The sequence below is a fragment of the Pelobates fuscus genome, chromosome 7 (assembly GCF_036172605.1).
Source record: "Pelobates fuscus isolate aPelFus1 chromosome 7, aPelFus1.pri, whole genome shotgun sequence".
In the NCBI taxonomy this organism is placed as follows: domain Eukaryota; kingdom Metazoa; phylum Chordata; class Amphibia; order Anura; family Pelobatidae; genus Pelobates; species Pelobates fuscus.
This window is the reverse complement of record NC_086323.1, coordinates 43,435,340-43,457,363: the sequence shown is the minus strand read 5'-3', so window position 1 is coordinate 43,457,363 and position 22,024 is coordinate 43,435,340. Positions and strand designations below refer to the sequence as shown.

The 22,024-nt window shown below is 40.1% G+C and overlaps 1 protein-coding gene across 3 annotated transcripts in view; it reads right to left on the bottom strand.

The window, feature by feature from the left end:
* Nucleotides 1-356: 356 nt before the first annotated feature.
* The window catches only part of LOC134569093 (cAMP-dependent protein kinase catalytic subunit beta), a 54,970-nt gene continuing 33,302 nt past the window's right edge, over nucleotides 357-22,024 (bottom strand). For 2 of the 3 annotated variants that reach the window (XM_063427993.1, XM_063427992.1), the window contains exons 2-10: nucleotides 14,241-14,302; nucleotides 11,879-12,007; nucleotides 10,813-10,911; nucleotides 10,183-10,265; nucleotides 8,615-8,741; nucleotides 6,638-6,733; nucleotides 5,905-6,027; nucleotides 3,157-3,321; nucleotides 357-2,290 (exon numbers count right to left, since the gene is read on the bottom strand). In XM_063427993.1, coding sequence (XP_063284063.1) covers nucleotides 2,165-2,290; nucleotides 3,157-3,321; nucleotides 5,905-6,027; nucleotides 6,638-6,733; nucleotides 8,615-8,741; nucleotides 10,183-10,265; nucleotides 10,813-10,911; nucleotides 11,879-12,007; nucleotides 14,241-14,302 — 1,010 coding nt within the window. In that variant the 3' untranslated portion in view covers nucleotides 357-2,164. Of the gene's footprint in view, nucleotides 2,291-3,156; nucleotides 3,322-5,904; nucleotides 6,028-6,637; nucleotides 6,734-8,614; nucleotides 8,742-10,182; nucleotides 10,266-10,812; nucleotides 10,912-11,878; nucleotides 12,008-14,240; nucleotides 14,303-15,975; nucleotides 16,141-22,024 lie in introns of those variants that run through there. The other variant, XM_063427994.1, reaches the window with a different exon arrangement.

Here is a 22,024-nt window from a genome sequence, read left to right as displayed (position 1 = left end):
CAGCAAGGAGAAAAACAAACATTTTGTGGGACAAATATATGGAAAATTAGACCAATGTCTTGATCTAAAGGTCTGGTGGTTTTAATATTTTTATTTGGTTGGTATGAAGACCAAGGAGGATTTATGTCACAAAACATTGCTTTCATGTCTTCATAATTTTTGGGGGGCTTCCAAGGTCAATTACTGCATCATTTAATTTACTTGCACCATCTTCCATGCACAATTTACATCACAGGCAAGACATCTTCGATCCTGCACATACAGCCATTTTTTTCCCCAGTGCCTGACAAACACACATTACACGGCAGAACAATTATTTCTCTATTATGTCACTTTCTGCAATAATCAAAACAAACTGATCTCCAGCATTTATTAAAATCTTTTTTTAAGTTCATAAACGACAACAAAGTTACTGTAGAAGGTATGGCATACAGCTAGCGTACAACAGCATATCCTCAGTCTAAATGAAATACAAAAGATTTTAACGTTTTCATACAAAGAATTCTTTTAAATTTATTGTGACGTATATATATATTTTGTTACATAAAATTTGCTACAGCAAAGTATCTTATACCTTTCTTGCACATATGTAAGTAAGGGTGGACAAAGACTGCCATTATCAGTCTCTTAATCGCGTAGTTTGTGCAAAACTGCTCGACGACCTAAAGACGTACAGAATGTCGGACAGTAACTAAGGCTTCTTGTCACAGGAGTGTTACACAGATTAAAAGGAAGTATTGCCAGCGATCTCCTGACATTCAAACAAATACAATGGCTGGATATTCATCCTTCATAAAAACAATTCCTTCTTTTATGTATGAAAATGGCTCCGAAAATGCGACCCTCAGACAGGTCATCAAGATAAACAGTCAACGCTCTGAGTGCAGCAGGAATGAGCGACACACCAGTGGCATTGAGAACGTTAAAAGGATACATTTTCCAAAATGTGTGAAACACTGAAATTTGCTTGTGAAAGTGCTAGACGCTGGCGCAGTCAGTAAAATAATAAAAAAAAAATCTATGGCCAAACACTACCTGTGCGAGTGACAAAAGCAAAATTAACACACAAAACGGTGGCAGTTTATTCATTACACAGAGCTCCATCCTCAGTTTACTAATATAGTATACCAGAACACAATTTGGCAACAACCTTCTTACTCCGCTAACAAAAAAAATTATCAACCTTCATCTTAGGAACGCATCCATGATCTGCGCGGTTGCTAAACCACTTGTTATGCCAGAGCCGATCATTTGCCTTTTCTATATCCCATCGCAACAAATGTATTTATAGTTCAAAAATAAAATCCAGATTTGAATACAGAACTAGTTACGGAGTCCTAATAAACTCACTTTACTCACTCTTTTTTTTATTTTTTATTTATCATGATCCATTAAAAATACTGACCAAAACTTTAAGAGAGAAGGTTTAGTGGTAATAAAACCAATCTCAAACATAGTGACATGGTGGGGGAAGTCACCACCTGGAAATCCTCACTCCTAACCAATGGCTGAGCTGCGTGGCATACTGTTGGATCACACAGCACATTTCGATCCCACCTAAGTGAGGGATACCCCAGACCGGGCAGCATGATTACATGGAGTATAGAAAACCAAGGCACAGGGTCTACCTACCAAACATTGCACTTCAGCTGTTTTTTCTACCCAGTTTTGGTCAATCTCTGGGAAGATGATCTCTTTCCATTTGTAGCTTTATGGCCATATCGAGTGTGGTATAATTGAGCTATGACATGATTCCTCTACCCTCAGACAGACTGACAAAGAAAAAAACAAACCTATGGGGTGGCAACATCTCCCGGATTCACTCAAACAAATAATACATTTCCAAAATAAAAGGGAGTGTAAATAGGTAAAATATCTACTTAAAAAATAAGAGTGAGGGAGGGGGCCAAATATACAAGACGCAAACATAATAGAAAGGAAAAACCAAAGGATAAGTGGTCTAGTATTGTTACAGCACAAGTAGCCTCGTTGTGCCAGGTTAAAAGGTTGGTGCAAACTGCACACATGGAAGATGGCAAATTGACACCTCAGTCAGCTTCGCGGAATGATGGAACAAGGTAAGATGGTCTCCGCTCCACCCCATCGGATAACAGAGTGCAAATATCCCAATATGAGCCCTGACTTCATTTTGTCCTCAAACATCCTAAAAGTCAGCAAATTCCTTTGCACATTTTTCTGTGAGTGACACACGGATATCTTCTTCCTCATAATCGTCGAAATTGCTGGTATCACCAGGTCCTCTGCACTTTGGGATGAAGGGAGCTTCTACCTATAGGACAAAAAAAACAAATGGGTAATTGAAGAGAAACGTCTGCAAAATTCCACTGAAATCCCCACCCAAATGCATACAACTTCAATTCCAAAGCGTGCTGCTACTACCCATATAATACCATGCCTTAATCATAAAGCATGCAGCCACTATCTGCCTAAACATACTACTTCCATAAACATAACTCAAAAACTTCAATTCACTACTTCAAATCACGCATTATGCATTTACCAAAATACACTCCTTACATCAAAACCAAAATATCTCACCAACAAAATACAAAACTGCTTCAATCCAAAAGCACCTCACTTCAAACATAAACTACTTTAAATGAAAAGCATCTCCCCATTACACAAATACATATTACTTAAAGTTGGCTCAATCAAAAAATATTCCAATGAAGTTTTTATAGCTTAACATTTGTGTGTAAAAAAAAAAAAGAGTGCAGAAAGAGCAGATTAGATAATTAAGGTTTAAAGCACAGAAATGTCTGCTAATTATCAGCTTCATTGTGATAAGCGAATAATCATCTTGTCTAAAATAACACACAATTGCTTTCTTATAATAAACCGAAAGACTATTTTTGATAGTGTGATTATTTCCTTTCTAGAAATCTACTGAGAAGTGGGCGATGAAATGAGGGATAAAAACCCGATACTAGCACTAAATAAAATGGACGATGGCAAACCTCTCTAAACAGAACTGGATAAAAGCTGGTTATTACGAGAGATGCATTGTCAACTAAGAAAATCCGAGCTGCTAGTTGATGAATCCTCACACTGTATTTACATTATGATGCTAGGATGAAATAGCGGCAAACTTTGCATGGGGAATGAATAGAAAAGCAAGGTAAAGAATTATTGTACCTTTCTCTGGTAAATGGCAATCCAATCTGTAGTGGCAAACCACTTGTGATTCTTAATGTCATTTACACCATTCTTCAGATTCCCAAATCGTTTGGTCAAGTCTACCTGAAGCAAGTTCCTCAACAGGTCTTTAAGATCTGAACTGAAGTGTGATGGAAATCGTACCTGAAATAAATAAATGAATAAATGTTCCATTAGGAAAAGAGAAAAACTAGTAACTTGCCAAACTGTTTTGTGTGTGGAGAGACCAATGAATTACAGTATAACAGTAAAGTGTTTTGTATTTTTTTTAAATGGATACAATGTACCTTTCTAAATAAGCCAATAAATGATTTTAATAGATTTATTATGACATTATGATTTTATTATACTTTCTAGGATAAACTACCTAGATTTTCAGTAAGGTACACATCAATGAAAGCTAGATCTACATTGTATATTCTGATAGTATCTTATTATTCAGCAATATTAAAAGGAAGACTCCAGGCATCATAACTTCATCAGAATGTTGTTGTTATGGTACCAGGAGATCCCTGGTGCTGGCTTACCTTTGGGGTTAAACCATTTGAAAACAGTTCAATCATTAAAGTCTTGAAACCAGTACCATACAGCTCTACCCCTACTGTTCTGCTTCCCTCTGATTCTAGAAAAAGAAAGCCTTGGGAAAGGTACATCACTGTTTATCTGAAAGTGTAAGCTGACGCAAGTCAATTAGTAGCTCCCCATGAACAAAACGGCTGAGTAATGTGCGTATATTTCTCTAGCCATCTTTATAAACGAGGAGCTACTGATTGGCTTAGAGTGTCGACGCTATCAGCCAGTCAGCTGCACCCATGTCCAAGTTGAAGAGCAAAGCTAATTGGTGCTACAATCAAGACAGTTTAACCCGTAAGGGAAAGCTGGCACAGAGAACCTCCTGGCACCATAACTTTATTCTGATTAAGTTATTAATCAACCCTGAGTGTTCTTTTAACTAAAGTGGCATGGGGCTTGAGGAGCAGGTAAGAACAACAGATACAAGCCCCAGCATATTTTACATCACACTAGGATAGGTTGCAAAGAGTCTCTGAAAATTGTTCCCTGGAAAACCATGGCGCTACCCAGTATCTGGAGACTGCTCCTCCTAACCTACAATGATAATGAATACATGATATTCAATCTTGATGGGAGTGAGACCTGAATACTTGTGGCATAGTAGCCCATGTCTTTGAGCCTATCATCTACATCCAAGGTTAGATGTAACAGACATTGATAATGTAGAAGTGTCTATTCCATATGATCTATGCTGCAGAGGAGGGGGTGCTGCCTATGTTTGTAAAACCACTCCTAAATGGTTTGAAAAAAAATAAATACAATATAATAAAATACAATCTGGAGGAGGGAACCAAGAGACTTTATGTTTAGAGTGCCCCTTAAAGAATCATTATAAACAATGCACTTGTCTAACATAAAGTTGATTTAAATGGTTTTCGTTAGGTGGTGTTTAGCACGAAAGAAAGAAAGAAAGAAAGGAACAAAGGAAGACAGACACAACTAAACACTTCTTAGTATATTAGCATGTTACTATAACAAGGAGACAATGGGTGTTCCTTACCCAAACCCACACACCTATGGTTTTAAATTAAATCGCTGATGGCTTATCTCCAGCTCACTTTTGTCAGGATTCTTATAAGATATAAATGGTGGCCTAATTAGTCTTGTTAAGATATCAAAGTGTTAAACCTAGAGATGTACACTATGAATAGTGCCTGGCTCAAGGAAATCATATCAATAAACGTTATCTAAATCTTTTACTATAAATTCTGGCAGTGAATGTGTGCAGCTGATCTCATTATTTTATCAACAATTTCATATTATGTTCATGAGCCAATAGATGGATGTAAATTGACGCAAAACCCTGCAGGAGCTGCTCTAAGCATTTCTCAATCCCCAATAACACATTGTTTGCACTCCCACTCAAGGTAGTGAATAGGAATAATGAATCATTCAGGACAAAAGAGGGGGATTATCGGTTTAAGCAGAATAACTACAGTTCAATTAGATTTGCTTATATACATCATGTGACTGCTTCCAACAGCCACTTGTAAGTTACCGTAATTACATTAAACATCTCGGAACAGTTACAGACATACGATTATTCCAGCCAGAAGAGGGAGCATTTTACATAAAAAAAAAAACAACTTAATTATTTGCTTCCATTTCATTCATAGTCTCTCCATCAATGTTTCCTTAAGCCATCACATAAGACAGGTATTTAAATGTCTTCATGACTGCCTTATGACATTAGAAAAGGGAGGGGGAAAAAACTGTATTTGTGTGTGAATTAAGAACCAATTCGAAAGGGCTGTGCAAAGATCTTAGTTTATAAAATGTGGTGAATGTAGGGGTAGGTGCCCTTGAATTCAACTTAGAACCCAAGCCCCATCCATCAAAGTACACAACACATGTCAAGTCGGGAATATCAAACTTAAGCCCTTAAGAATTTACTTGGACTAAATTCCCACAAACGCCTATAGCTGGCAAAGAATGATGGCAGTTGTGCTAATACACCACACTGGGGCAACATTACAAGATCCCATGGTAATTTAAGGACTTTGAAACCATCATTAAAAAAAAAAAAAAAAAAAAAAATATTCCATGCAAAACACAAGCTCAGAAATATAATGTAATTTTTTTTAAATCTGCAAACATTAACGGAAACATTGAGAACAAAATAAACCTTGCTTCAAACATCAAAATTTTACTCACCTTTCCAGAAACAATTTTTTCATAGATTTGAATGGGCTGGTCTGCGAAAAACGGTGGGTAGCCAGCCGCCATTTCATAGATTAAAACGCCTAATGCCCACCAATCAACTGCTTTGTTGTAGCCCTAGAAAATGAGAAAGCCAAAAGTGACAAGAAAAAAAACCAAGGACACCATCAATGAAATGCCATTTCATTAATCAGAATAAGGCCTAGTATAATATAAGGAAAGTGTGAAAAACGTGTGTCACCCAGTTTAGTCTAAAATGCATCAGTCTGGATTAAATGCATTATGTGAAAATGTCTTGGATCCAACATGGGAAAGGGTGGGGTGAGGGGGATAGACATTTATTAGGAAGAATGTGAGTGATGAAATGCCAAGTACAATGTTTCTATGTATGCAATTTCATTTTTAGCCAGTTAAAGGGACACTCGGCATCCAAGTGGTCTGCGTGCAGTGTCCATGTGCCCTTAGCCCGGCAAGATAAAACATTCACAGAAACTGCAATGTTTATATTGCAGGGTTAAGACTGTCTCTGGTGGCTGTCTCTTAGACAGTAATTACAGAGACTATTCCTCTATTTACACAGTGCTTAGCTCTGTGAAACAACGCTGGGCATCCTCGTGCTTTGCAACAGCTTTAAGGCAGAGTGACATTATAGCAAATAGCAGCCGGAATATCAATCTTTCCTTATTTAGCAACACATTTCAGTAATTAGAATCATAGAAAAGCTTGCCTTGCTCAAAATGATTTCTGGTGCTAAGTATTCTGGTGTTCCACATAATGTCCAGGTTCTGCCCTTTACTCTTTTGGCAAATCCAAAATCTGTGACCTGTATATAAATAAAAATAAATAATAAAAATAATAATTTATATATATATATATATAACATTTTTGTATTACTGTTAATATCTCAATACAAACACACACTTTTTCACAAAGTAAACACAGTAACCCCAAACGAAAACATTGGTTTTGATTACAGTAACACTTCATAATAAACAAAACAAAAACAGCAGCAACAACAACAAAGGTGGAGTGATATATCTGTCAGCAGATGGACTAAACTTAGGAAATGCAGCATTTCTTAGAGAAATGTTGGAGAGGATAAGGTGGCCGATACGCGAAATGGGGGAACAAAAATAATTTGTGTAGTCTGAGTTGTTACTTTATACCTGCAGATGACTAGGCATGGTCTCGAAAATGTTTACCACCATTGAACTAGTGGCCAGGTTAGCAGCAGAGTAGTGGGAGCAGTGACATCCCTTGGACACACAAATAAGTTACCAGGTGACTACTGAACTAAAGCCAGTATGTTAGACCTAAGAAATACTCACCTAGCAAAGTTTATAAAACGTGTTATTAAAGGTACAATATATCCTGGCACTATAGTGTTAATAGGTCCCCCCCCCATCCTCATGATCCCCTCCCGCCGAGCTCTAGGGGGAGGAAGGGGTTAAAGGCTTACCTTTCTCCAGCGTCGGGCTTCCTCGGCGCTGGCGACTCTCCTCACTCTTTCGACGAATGCGCATACGCGGCAAGAGCCGCGCGCACATTCAATCAGTCCATAGGAAAGCATTTCTCAATGCTTTCCTATGGACGCAAGCGTCTTCTCACTGTGAAAATCAAAGTGAGAAGCACAGAAGCGCCTCTAGCGGCTGTCAATCCCTTCTCTGAACTGGATTAACCCTAATGTAAACATAGCAGTTTTTTTAAACTGGATTAACCGTAATGTAAACATAACAGTTTCTCTGAAATTGCTATGTTTACAGCTGCAGGGTTAACCCTAGATGGACCTGGCACCCAGACCACTTAATTGAGCTGAAGTGGTCTGGGTGCCTATAGTGGTCCTTGAAATCAAAGACGGTTACAAAAAAGTTTGAGACATAAAAAAAAAAAAAATGAAATCACAAGATTTATTCCAGCAAGCTTAAATAATTGGAGAACAAGAAACCAAAAAACAATCCTCGTTTGTTGTTAGATCAAGTTAGCAAATTGGGTCTAAAGCAAAACACACTTGTTACACAAACATATTTTTAATAAGGAGATACAGTTTACGTGTAAAAATAATGCTACATACTTATTATACTACAAAATACAATACAGTCCTTTACTCATGCACTCCTATGTTAACATATTCATTAACATGTTGTTCTGGGCAATTGCTGCCTCGTAAGTTGAGCTCCACTGAAAACAACCAGGAAGTAACAGGACCAGTTTCCAGATTGACAGACAGGGGGTGTAACAATGTTAATTTATAAAAGTGCCCATTTCTATTGAAATCTATACTTTTTGTAAAATAAAAACCAAGAACAAATTTAACATATTAAGCATATCAAGTAAGCTATAGTGCTTTAGGTGTTTACAGTGTTCATTTAGGGCACATCATCAGGATGTGATTAAACCTTTTCTAATAGGGGAAAGTGACAAAGCCTAGACTGTTGAGGATTAGATTGGAAAATGTGGATCTCACGACAACACAATCTTGTTAGCAGTGATCTGCATGTAAGTTAGAAGAAAGTTCAGCACAATACAGATTAAATGTGACAGCTATTAAATGGACACTACACCTGCATAAAGTGTGAGGAGCACATCTCAATGGCAGTATATAAAAGTGTTGGAGAACGTAGTGTGAAAGTCTCAAGCACGACCAGAGGCTTCTCAGTGAAAGTCTGTGATGGGGAAAAATGGGAGGGCATACATACATACATACCTGAATATATCCTTGTTGGTCAATTAAAAGATTTTCTGGTTTGAGATCTCTGTAGATGAGGTCTAATGAATGGAGGTACTCGAACGTTAGCACGATCTGAGCAGCATAAAATCGTGCATGGGGCTCACTGGAAATGCGAAAAATAAAGAAGAAAGAAACACATAAATATAAACTTCTTTGAACTCCAATCACATAGAACCATAGTAAGTGACGGCAGATAAGAACCATTTGGCCCATCTAGTCTGCCCAATTTTCTAAATACTTTCATTACTACCTGGCCTTATCTTATAGTAAGGATAGCCTTATGCCTATCCCACGCATGCTTAAACTCCTTCACTTGTTAACCTCTACCACTTCAGCTGGAAGGCTATTCCATGCATCCACTACCCTCTTAGTAAAATAATACTTTCTGATATTTTTAAACCTTTGCCCCTCTAATTTAAGACTATGTCCTCTTGTTGTGGTAATAATAGTCTCCTCCTGTGTTGATTCCCTTTATGTATTTAAATGTTTCTATCATTTCCCCCTGTCTTGTCTTTCCTCCAAGCTATACATGTTAAGATCATTTAACCTTTCATTGTAAGTATTATCTTGCAATCCATGAACCAGTTTAGTAGCCCTTCTCTGAACTCTTTCCAAAGTATCAATAGCCTTCTGAAGATACAGTCTCCAGTATTGCGTACGATACTCCAAGTGAGGTCTCACCAGTGTTCTGTACAATGGCATGAGCCAATACCTCTCCCTATACAACCAAGCATTCTGCTAGCATTTCCTGCTGCTCTATTACACTGTCTGCCTACCTTTAAGTCATCTCAAATGATTACCCCTAAATCACTCATCTCAGATGTTGAGGTTAGGTCTCTATAAAATATTCTATACTCTGCCCTTGGGGTTTTACATCCAAGATGCATTATTTTACACTTATCCACATTAAATGTCAGTTGCCACAGCTCTGACCATTTTTCTAGTTTACCTATATAATTTGCCATTTGGCTTGTCCCTCCTGGAACATCAACCCTGTTACATATCTTAGTAGCATCAATAAAAAGACCTCCCTTACCATCAAGATTTTCTGCAATATCACTAATAAAAATATTAAAGAGAATGGCTCCAAGTACAGATCCCCGAGGTACTCCACTGGTAACAAGACCTTGCTTTGAATATACTCCATTGACTACAACCCTCTGTTGCCTGTCACTCAGCTACTGCCCAACTCAATTAACAACATTGGAATCAATCACCTATTATATCTTCGGATATTATACATTCAAATTGTTTACTCAAGTAGAACATATTAGATTCATGGAAGAGATGAGATATTCCATAGCTGAACACAACACATATAAACAGATCAAACCTCATGAACCTTTCCAATTGGGGATGTGGGGGAAGGAGGGGTACTTTCCGATGCCCCTGACAGTTCAGAGTTTAATGCTTTTCAACTGACTGACTGAACGCTAATGCAGAATTGAGGAATTCACCAATATATTTTATAGTGACCAAACAAAAAAAACAAAACATGGATCTCTAGCAAAGGGAACTTTATAATGCACCGAGAAAAGACCGACCTGAATCTGCCGATCCTTCTTAAATGAGAGAACATCTCACCACCAGGGACATATTCCATCACCATGTATAAATTTGAATTATCCTGCATAGAACATACAAATGCCAGTTATAAATGTGGGTATGCAAAAAGCCACTAGGTGGCGCAAAATTACTAACAATGCTGACATGACAACAGAAATGTAAACATACACAAAAATATAAAATATTATGCCTGTTTTAAGATATATTCCATTGTATCCCTTGCCAGGAAGCTTCCACTTTGCAGTCAATTAAAGGACCATATGAGCAGTTGATACAGGGGATACAAACTAGTTTAGCTGTACATGATTAATTAAAATATTGTACTACCGCACCAATAGTATAAGACTGTCATATATCATATGCCACTAAATTCCAAGTGGCATAACAGTGTGCAAGAGACTTGTTACAGGATAACCCACTCCCAGCTGTTTTTTATGGCACGTGTAAGAGTTAGAGAGTTCAGCACAACCTACAGACAGCAAAGTTTACAGTTGCAATAGGTTTGCATTTTACAGTCTATGTGCCCATTCACTGCAATAAATCTAACTGGACAGTTTCTTGTGCGCTGGTTTGGGTGCAAAAGAGAACCTGTCAATTAGTGTAGTCACCTTGAAAGAATATTCGAGCCGGACCAGAAAGGGAAAATTCACTGCCTGTAATATTCGTTTTTCATTCAGTGTGTGTTCAATTTGCTTCAGTTTCACCACCTGAAACCAACAATGAGGTAAGGTTATAGCTATAAAGTTTGCTAAACACAAGTGGAAACACAGAAATATCACAAATAAACTCGGATACGGCCCTGTGAAATCTCAGCACTGCATAACTTAGAACTAATAATTACAATTTCCATTTTCTGATAAATTTTAGATTCTATCATTTAATGAAACATGCTTCAACAATATTTGCCACAAGACGATGTCATGAGTCATTATTATTATTTTTATTTATATAGCGCCATCAAATTTCGCAGCTCTTTACAATGGGTGTACAAACAGTCATGCAGGGTATATGTATTGATGTCCCTCGGTAATGGACCAGGCTCTTCCTATGAATGCTTTCCTATGCTGGACGTCCTCATGCACATAAAATGTAATTTCTAAATGTAACAGCAGGCCGGCTGCACAATTTTTTCATTAAATGTTATTCTCTGCAAAGCAGTATCGATTTTTGCATTACATACATGCCTTAAAGGGACACTAGAAGCAGCACAACCACTTCACCACAGCGTAATAGTTTTGTTGCTTCGTGTCCTTTATAGGCACTATACTGCTAGTAAAAATATGAAAGTCTTTATTTCAACCCTTTCTTTCTCAGGTTACTTTCTGTTTGTCAGATGCTGCAGTGAGTGTATAGCCGTCTGTCCCCTACTGAGCATGCCCAGTGTTCAACTAAGGAATGAATAGGAGATGCTCAAGCATGCACAGTACAACGACACAACCGTCTTCCAACAAAGTTAGCTGGTATGCATCTGTGTTGCTACTGGACTTCACATGCTTGGAAACTGCCATTGATTTGAAGTAAAAGCAAAAACTGCAGCTTTGATTTGGATACTTCAGGCAGTAACCTCCTACTTACCACAGAGAGCATAGCTAAAGTTAACATTTTACATTAATAAGCGATTTATAAGGAAATGATTAGCTCTTTCTACATTGAGTCGCTACCAGCAGCGAGTACCTTCTGCTTATCCAGGATCTTCATAGCATAATACTGTTCTGCACCTTTATGCTTCACTAACATTACTCGTCCAAAAGAGCCGGTCCCAAGTGTTTTCATCCTTTCAAAGTCATCTAGGCCGGCGGTGTTCTACAAAACAGACATTTTACAGGCATTATGGGACAACTGAACTCCGATTCATATACGGAGGCTGCAGTGTAGTAAAAATGTAAAATATATTTAACATAAAATTAAAACACATTTATTTAAAACTCTTCAGTATGGCTCAGAAAGGTATTTATTCACAGAATCTGTGTGCAAGGCCCAGAGGCAATGGAACAGATTTCTAGAAACACTGAACAGCAGTAATTTTTGCACAGCATAGTATACTTGGATTTATATTATACAAGGGTTTACACACTAATCTGAAATGTTAATCCTCAAAAATAGAGTAAATTCCATACAAATGGAATGGGAAGGAATTCATATTTTATATTATTAGCAACATATTATTAGCAACATGGACAGTGAAGGGTCAAGCCAGGCGACGTAAGGCTAGGTAGACACAGGAGCAAGAGACAGTGCTAGAGTCATGCTGGAACCATAAACACTACAGCAGCAGATGTACTACAACTCGGTATAGCATGAAATCTCAAGCCATTTTTCCAGGAAAATTACATTAGAAACCAAATTTTAATTGTCAACGACTGAACATATTGTCCCAGGTTTCACAGACATTGGTAATTGTAGGCAAATTAATTTTAGACATAGAATAGAATTAAACATAGAAGTAATATGCTGTCCATATAATATACTCCTCAGTTACTCCCTTCTCTGAGTATTTATCTCTTTAGCTTTGTGTTATCTTATCCCGTAAAATGGGATTGTGGTCCCTAATTTCTTCGCCTCTTATATGGCTGTTTTCATCACTATTTTGTTATCTCTTGTGTATCAACATAAAACCTCAATAAAGTGTTAAAGGGTTACCCCAAACATTTTCAATCGATTTTATTTAAACTAACTTCTTGGGCATTCGTAATTATGGCCACCCCTTCTGTTTAGACAATACAAACTTAGTAGGAATCCAGGACAGGCTGAAGCTATCACACTGGTTTCCACATGCTGTCCAACCACATGTTCCTTGGTGCTTCTCATAGACCATTCTCCCCTGCTCAGAGTGAGTGTGTGTTAGTGTGAGTGAGTGAGTGTGAGTGAGTGAGTGAGTGAGTGTGAGAGTGAGTGAGTGTGAGAGTGAGTGAGTGTGAGAGTGAGTGAGTGTGAGAGTGAGTGAGTGTGAGAGTGAGTGAGTGTGAGAGTGAGTGAGTGTGAGAGTGAGTGAGTGTGAGAGTGAGTGAGTGTGAGAGTGAGTGAGTGTGAGAGTGAGTGAGTGTGAGAGTGAGTGAGTGTGAGAGTGAGTGAGTGTGAGAGTGAGTGTGTGAGAGTGAGTGTGTGAGAGTGAGTGTGTGAGAGTGAGTGTGTGAGAGTGAGTGTGTGAGAGTGAGTGTGTGAGAGTGAGTGTGTGAGAGTGAGTGTGTGAGAGTGAGTGTGTGAGAGTGAGTGTGTGAGAGTGAGTGTGTGAGAGTGAGTGTGTGAGAGTGAGTGAGTGTGTGTGTGTGTGTGTGTGAGTGTGTGAGTGAGTGAGTGTGTGAGTGTGAGTGAGTGTGTGAGTGAGTGTGTGAGTGAGTGAGTGTGTGAGTGAGTGAGTGAGTGAGTGTGTGAGTGTGTGTGTGTGTGAGTGTGAGTGTGTGTGTGAGTGTGTGTGTGAGTGTGTGAGTGAGTGAGTGTGTGAGTGAGTGTGTGAGTGTGTGAGTGAGTGTGTGAGTGAGTGTGTGAGTGAGTGAGTGTGTGAGTGTGAGTGTGTGAGTGTGTAAGTGTGTGAGTGTGTGTGAGTGTGAGTGTGTAAGTGAGTGTGTGAGTGAGTGTGTGAGTGAGTGTGTGAGTGAGTGTGTGAGTGAGTGAGTGTGTGTGTGAGTGTGTGAGTGTGTGAGTGTGTGAGTGTGTGAGTGTGTAAGTGTGTAAGTGTGTGAGTGTGTGAGTGTGTGAGTGTGCTCCCAGTACTGCCTGTGAGGGTAGAAGACGGCGATTACATATGTTGCCAGTGTGCACTTGACACATTCGTAATTTGTTTACACAATTGGCATTAGGTTGTTCTGGACAGCCTTCGTCATGTGTGCCAAGGGTGCAACAAGCCCCGAGCACAAAAAAATGTCAATATCTCTGAATTTGCAGCATTTCAAGCTGAAAAGCTGCACATATCAATTCTTACCACCATGATCACTTCTAAAAGTAGAAGTGGTCATGGTGGTTGAAGTAACCCTTTATTAAAAAATTACTCCATTAGTAAATTGCTCAAAATCATATAAACAAAAAAAATCACTCTTACCTGTGGCGGACTTTCCCATTTCCTTAAAAAGTCTTCTTTGGCTTTGGCTAGAAATTCTTTCACTGTAAAAAAAAATTAAAAATAATAATAAAAAAAAAATAATCCAAAAATGAGATTACCCAATTGGAAACTCTACAGAATATTTTATTTTATTTATCTAGATATACAACGCTAACACGTATAGGGGTGCATTTCCCAGCCCACTGTGAGGGTTGAGAACCCTGCAACAAACTAAACATCGTTACCCACAAATTCACAACTAAGTCAATCAACTTGTCCCAACCACTTTATTAGTATTCGCATCCCGCGCCAAACAAATCAGGACCAGGGTCATGCATCTGCACCAACTAACTCATGACAGGGGTTGTGCATCTACACAAACTAACTTAAGACAAGGGTTGTGCATTCTGTGCCAACCAGCTGAAGAAAAGGGTTGCATGGGCTTCAGCAAGCCAATTCATTTAGGGTAAAACATGATTAGCCAACCAGTTTATGAGTGTTGCATGTCAGCAGAACAAGTGTTGCATAGCTTTTGCAAGCCAATTGATTTACAAGGGCTACACAACTTGCACCAACTGGCTAATTCTGAAGGTCCCACAACCTGCACCAACTAGCTAGTTACAAAAGTCACACATCCTTCCCCAACTGGCTAATCCTGAGGGTCCCACAGCCTGCACAAACTAGCTAGTTACAAAAGGTCACACATCCTTAACCAGCTGGCTAATTCTTGGGGTCCCACAACCTGCACCAACTACCTTGTTACAAAGGTCACACAAATCCTTTACCAACTGTATAATTCTGAGGGTCCCACAACCTGCACCAACTAGCTAGCTACAAAGCATACATCCTTCACCAATGGCTGAGGAGGGTCGCACAACATGCATTTGTGGATCACACAACATGCATTAGTGGATCACACAACCTGCAGCAACCATCTTAATACAGGATCACACAAGCTGTACCAACCAGCTTAATAAAGAAAAATAAGCTCAGAGATCTATACAAAAAAATGTTTAAAAAAATATGAATTTAAAAAAAAAATTGTCACAAGGTGTAATTAGCACACATTAAAAATATATATATATATATATATTTACACTAAATATTTTCTGGATCACAAGCATTTTTTTTATAATCTTGTAATAAAGAAATACCTAGCAAATATTAATGTTCAAGGAAACTGATCACTAGTTTGCTTCCAAAAAAAAAATTATAAATAGAAATATCAGAAAACAAAAAACCACATATATTGAGCATTTGAGTTTATAAATCCACCAAAAAAATTGAGGTTTAATGGCTTGAGCGCAAATAGAAAATGTATTTAACTAAACCATGTACATATAGGTCATCCCCTCCTCCTCAATTTGATGCACAGTGCTTTAAATCCAATGTTGGCATTTTACTGAGAAGTAGACATGCGATTGCATAAGAAACACCCTTACCATCTCTCATTTAACTCATTTAATGTATTCTGCATTGCTACCATCTGCTCAAGCCAATGTCACCAGTAACACAAAGTTTCACAACCCAGCAAATAGTGCATGCTGCAGAACACACTAACAAATCCCAAATAAGCCTTTCCCACTTTGAAATGACGTTCAATATCACTAGATTATTATTACTGTCGTTTGCAGGGCATGGAGCAAGGCCACTGACAATCTGCACATATAGATGAAAACCATTGCCTGCTTTCCAGAAAATCCCTGCGTTTACGCACATCTCAGAAGGCACTTACCGTTCATATTGAAGATACACTTCCCAGAATCATATTGCTTATCAAAGCAAACAGGAAACCGGAGAATGGGTTTGTCTGATCCTTGCAGGGCAGAGCAATGTAAACAGATCGAGTGCGATCACTAATGGCGCCAAATCCTGCTATTTCTAAAGTGCATTAATCACTATAAACCCCCTGCAGCAGAGCTTGCTGACAAACCCTCCCCTGTTTAACCCCCGCACAGCTAGGCTAACCTACACCAAGAAGGAAATGACACACATTGCTCCATGTATTTACTGCTGTGTGAAACGGTTAAACAGGCTTTTATTAAATTGGTACCCTTTGTTACCATGGAAACAAGCTCAGAATGAACTGTTTATGTCCTCAGATTATACCAGCAGATCTTTAAATCAACCCCAGCAATGGATCGTCATCAATACAGTTTTATAAAGTCATCTGTACTTACCCCCTCCCCAAAAGCTTTAGCACCCACCAAAATCTATATTATGAGCAAAGATAATGGGATTAATGTGAGTCATGGAGCGGATTTAACACGTCAGTTATAACACAGAAGAGCAACGTTGGCTGGATTGATTTCATGAGGACATATTCCTATCAGATGGACAATTTACTATGTTATTCCATACTGTAATGATGCTTGCAGCTTAGCGGAATATGAGAGACTTCTCACAATTGCTTTTAAACTGGTTTATAACTGCGATATCTGTCACAAGCTTACAGGATGTGCCCTGCGGGGAGGCAGAGAAGGCCAAGCATGTGACTAATGCCTTTTTTCCACTGAGCGGTATGGTTCGGAAGGGCTAGAATGGTCCAACCTATTCAGGTGAGCGATTCCACTGCAAGTCGGACCTCCAGGGAGCATGCGGGGTTTAGACCAAATGCCTAGCGTGTCATTTGTCGTGAGCATTGACGGTTTCCTGTCCGTCAATCAATGGATTGTCTAGTGTGACGCCAGTAGCTCCGCCCTAAGAGGGCCCATGAATGGTGTGGTTTGGTTCGGTTGTATGGGCCACTTTCATAATGGAAACACTCAAAATAGCGTACCATACCGTACCGACCTGAACCAAACCGCTCAGTGCAAACAGGGCAATAGTGAAGGAACCTATTCCTTCTAACATTCGTAAGCAGTAAATACCAGTTCAGACAGCTAGTTCATGTTTAGATGTAATTTGATTTTTAGTATAAAAAATAAGTAACCATGACTTCCTGTTTGGGGCCAAGAGCCAGTGGCCTATAGATATTGTATGCTTTTTGAGACTAGAGAGGAAATGAAAGCCCTTTGAGACTAGATGAAACCACAATTGTAGAAGCAGGACCCACAGTTGCATGCACACTGCTATTAGAGGACACAGATACTGAATGCCTTCTCTCACAGTAAAAAAACAAAACACATTTTATATTAAAGGGACACTATAGTCATCAGAACAACTTTAGCTTAATAAAGCAGTTATAGTGTTAAAATCATGCCCCTGCAGTCTCACTGCTCAATTCTCTGCCATTTAGGAGTTCACTTTTGTTTCTATTTATGCAGCCCTTGCCACACCTTCCCTGGCTGTGAATCACACAGCCTGCATGAAACAAATTGTTTCACTTTCAGTCAGATGTAGCTTACTTTTAAAGTGTTCATCTCCTGCTCTGTAAATTGAACTGTAGTCACACAAAGCAGGCTCCTCCAGCTATAACCTGAGCAGGAGGTAAGATATGTTAAAGGACCACTCTAGGCACCCAGACCACTTCAGCTTAATGAGGTGGTCTGGGTGCCAGGTCCTTCTAGGGTTAACCCATTTTTTCATAAACATAGCAGTTTCAGAGAAACTGCTATGTTTATGAATGGGTTAAGCCTTCCCCCTATGTCCTCTAGTGGCTGTCTCATTGACAGCCGCTAGAGGCGCTTGCGTGCTTCTCACTGTGATTTTCACAGTGAGAGCACGCCAGCGTCCATAGGAAAGCATTATGAATGCTTTCCTATGTGACCGGCTGAATGCGCGCGCAGCTCTTGCCGCGCGCGCAGCTCTTGCCGCGCGTGCGCATTCAGCCGACGGGGAGGAGAAGAGGAGGATCGGAGGAGGAGAGCAGGAGGAGATCTCTCCGCCCAGCGCTGGAAAAAGGTAAGATTTAACCCCTTTCCCCTTTCCAGAGCCGGGCGGGAGGGGGTCCCTGAGGGTGGGGGCACCCTCAGGGCACTCTAGTGCCAGGAAAACGAGTATGCTTTCCTGGCACTAGAGTGGTCCTTTAAATTAAGTGCTGAATAAACAAAGTGAATAAACCCTAAAAGGAAGAGAATTGATCAGTGATACTGCAGGGGTATGATCTATACATTATAACTGCTTCATTAGGCTAAAGTTGTCTTGGTGACTATAGTTTCCCTTTAAATGTTTGGGTTTTCGCACTTAATATATGTGTGACATTTCTAAGGATATTATTCCTTTATAGATAGAATGTGACGGCAGATAAGAACCATTCGGCCCATCTCGTCTGCCCAATTTTCTAAATACTTTCATTAGTCCCTGGCCTTAGGCATAAGGCTATTCTAGACTTAAGATATCTCACGCATGCTTAAACTCCTTCATTGTGTTAACCTCTACCACTTTAGCTGGAAGGCTATTCCCTGCATCCACAACCCTCTCAGTAAAGTGATATTTCCCGATATTAATTGTTAAACCTTCGCCCCTCTAATTTAAGATTAGGTCCTCTTGTTGTGGTAGCTTTTCTTCATTTAAATATAGTCTCCTCCATTACTGTGTTGATTCCCTTTATGTGTTTAAATGTTTATATCATATCCCCCCTATCTCGTCTTTACTCCAAGCTATATTAAGATCCTTTAACCTTTCCTTGTAAGTTTTATCCTGCAATCTATGAACCAGTTTAGTAGCCCTTCTCTGAACCCTCTCTAAAGCAGAGCTTGACAAATTTGCTTTAAATATAGGAGCCAGCTAAAAAGGTTAGGAGCCAATTTTTTCCCCAACGACAAAAAAAATATTCTTAAAGGAACACTATAGTTACCAGAACCACTGTAGCTTAAAGGACCACTCTAGGCACCCAGACGACTTCAGCTTAATGAAGTGGTCTGGGTGCCAGGTACCTCTAGGATTAACCCTTTTTTTTATAAACATAGCAGTTTCAGAGAAACTGCTATGTTTATAATGAGGGTTAATCCAGCCTCCTAATCCTCTAGTGGCTGTCTCACTGACAGCCGCTAGAGGCGCTTGCGTGATTCTCACTGTGAAAATCACAGTGAGAGCACGCAAGCGTCCATAGGAAAGCATTGTAAATGCTTTCCTATGCGACCGGCTGAATGCGAGCGCGGCTCCTGCCGCGCATGCGCATTCAGCCGATGACGTCGCGATCAAGATGGAGAGGAGGAGGAAAGCTCCCCGCCCGGCGCTGGAAAAAGAGGTAAGTTTAACCCCTTCCTCTCTCCAGAGCCCGGCGGGAGGGGGTCCCTGAGGGTGGGGGCACCCTCAGGGTACTCTAGTGCCAGGAAAACGAGTATGTTTTCCTGGCACTAGAGTGGTCCTTTAATGTAATGGCTCTGGTGTCTATAGCCTGTTCCTTTAAGAATTGTATATTTGTTGTTGGAAAAAAACGAACTCCTAACTAAAGTTTCTGCACGCTCTGCATGGAGGAGTTAAACGTTCCCCATAGAGATGGATTGATTTAAAGTATCTCTATGAGGAGATGCTGTTTGGTACAGCATTGTGTGGCGCATGCTCAATAGCTTCCCAATGCTTTCCTACGGAAAAGCATTGGATTGGCTGAGATCATCAAAATTATCTCAACCATAGAGGCGTACCAGCCGCAGCGAGACAGGCACGTCGGGAATAAAAAAGGTAAGTAAAAACACCATTCCCATGTGACCAAAGGGGATCTGGTGACCTAAACATGTACATGCACTGACAGATGGATACACACATATACACCAACATACACACAGACAGACACACATATACACAAACATACAGAATGACAGATTCACAGATACACACAGACAAACAGACATACAGAAAAAAAGATAAATACATATATTACCACCCTCCTCCTACCTACCTTGTGGGCGCAGAAAGGGCTTTCCTTGGGTCCAGTGGGACTGGGAACAGTTTACATTGAGGCTGTATGCGGCTGATAGGAGTGGGCTGCTGCTGATCCAGACTTCCACTCTCCTGCCTCCGTTATCTCAGTGCGCCTGGAGGAAGTGACAAGAACTGGAAACAGCGCAGGGGAATGGGCAGACCGGCGTGCGACTCTGCCGAATGAGTGGGGAGTGCACGCGGCTCTGCAGAATTGGCAGGCGGCTCTGCAGAATGGGCAGACGGGCGGGCGGCTCTGCGACCAGAGACATCTCAACCTATTTCCCTGTCAAGTAGTTACAGTTCCATTCACTTCCTCCCAGTGCGCAGAAATAAAGAGACAGAAGGATTAGGGGACAGGCTGACAAATGCTCGGCACCATGAAGAAATTCCGGGATTTGTCAAGCCATGCTCTAAACTATCAATATCCTTCTGGAGGTATGGTCTCCAGTACAGCGTACAATACTTTAAAGGACCACTATAGGTACCCAGACCACTTCAGCTGAATGAAGTGGTCTGGGTGCCAGGTCCTTCTAGTTTTAACCCTGCAGCTGAAAACATAGCAATTTCAGAGAAACTGCTATATTTACACTGAGGGTTAATCCAGCCTTTAGTGGCTGCCTCCCTGACAGCCACTAGAGGCCGCCTCCCTGACAGCCACTAGAGCCCGCTTCCGCGTTTCTCACTGTGACATCACAGTGAGAAGACGCTGGACATCCATAGGAAAGCATTGAGTAATGCTTTCCTATGGGCGGTTTGAATGGGTGCGCGGTTCTTGCCGCACATGTGCATTGGGCACTGATGTCGGCAGCAGGAGGAGGAGAGGTCACCAGCGCCAAGGGAGCATGGCGCGGGAGAAAGGCAAGTGGCTGAAGGGGTTTTAACCCTTTCAGCCCAGGGGAGGGGGGCCCTGACGGTGGAGGGGACCTAATAACCCTATAGTGCCAGGAAACCGAGTTTGTTTTCCTGGCACTATAGTGTTCATTTAAATTATGAATGCTGCACTAGATGTTTTTGTAACAATTACTGTGTTTCCTTTTAAAATACAACATACCATAAACAATGTTACTGTTGGCCCAACTATGGGGAATACAGAGTTTACAGGAGCATCCTTATCTACAAACCAATTTGACTTTTTGTAATGGTTATGGTCCAAGTAGATTTTGGCTGCAAATGTGGTAGAATCATCACATTATCTAACCAAAGCCATCCAACCTTGGAAAACAGTTATATGTAGGTTAGCCCAGAGCTCGCAGCCAGTCATTACCATCTATGGTAGGAAGGATAAAGTGAAAGTGAAGCATAACAACAATAGTTGAAAAGCAGGATTGGGGCTGGGCATTGGGTGCTAGGAATGTCCTGCACTTTGTCAAACCAGTAAAAAAAATGTAGATAAAATGGGGGTGGTATCAAAAGACACCTTACATCATAACCGCTATAATAAGGCACTTCTAATTCCCCTTTCAAGAGATTTTGCCATCCACGTGATCTGCAGAAGGTAATCAGTCAGGTAGTGCTTTAAACTATACAGTGAGAAAATGTAATACTTAAATAACAGTTCCGGTACACTTCCTATGGCACCCTGAACTTGATGATATACAGTCACCACTTTGTGAAGTAACACACAAGTAGTTCCAAAAAGCTCTAACATAACTATACAGTAGTTTGCATGCACAGGTTGTTACTCCTACCCTCCCCTCCATATTTGCAATCGCTCACCTCTTTGTTGCCCCCTTCTTATGCTCATGTACCACTATCTTAAGGGTGTATCAAGATTTCACTTCATGTTATGACAAATGTGCAGTGCTTTAATAAAAAAAAACAAAAAAACATGTCAATAACAGATTCTAATAATTAACTCTTATCAATTATTGCTATTGGCAGTTTAAATTATAATGTGGGGAGATGTTAGGGTTGGAGAATCCTTACAAGGTAAGAGTAGTTTGAGGTAGCACTAAGAGGCTTACACATTTTAGGCACAA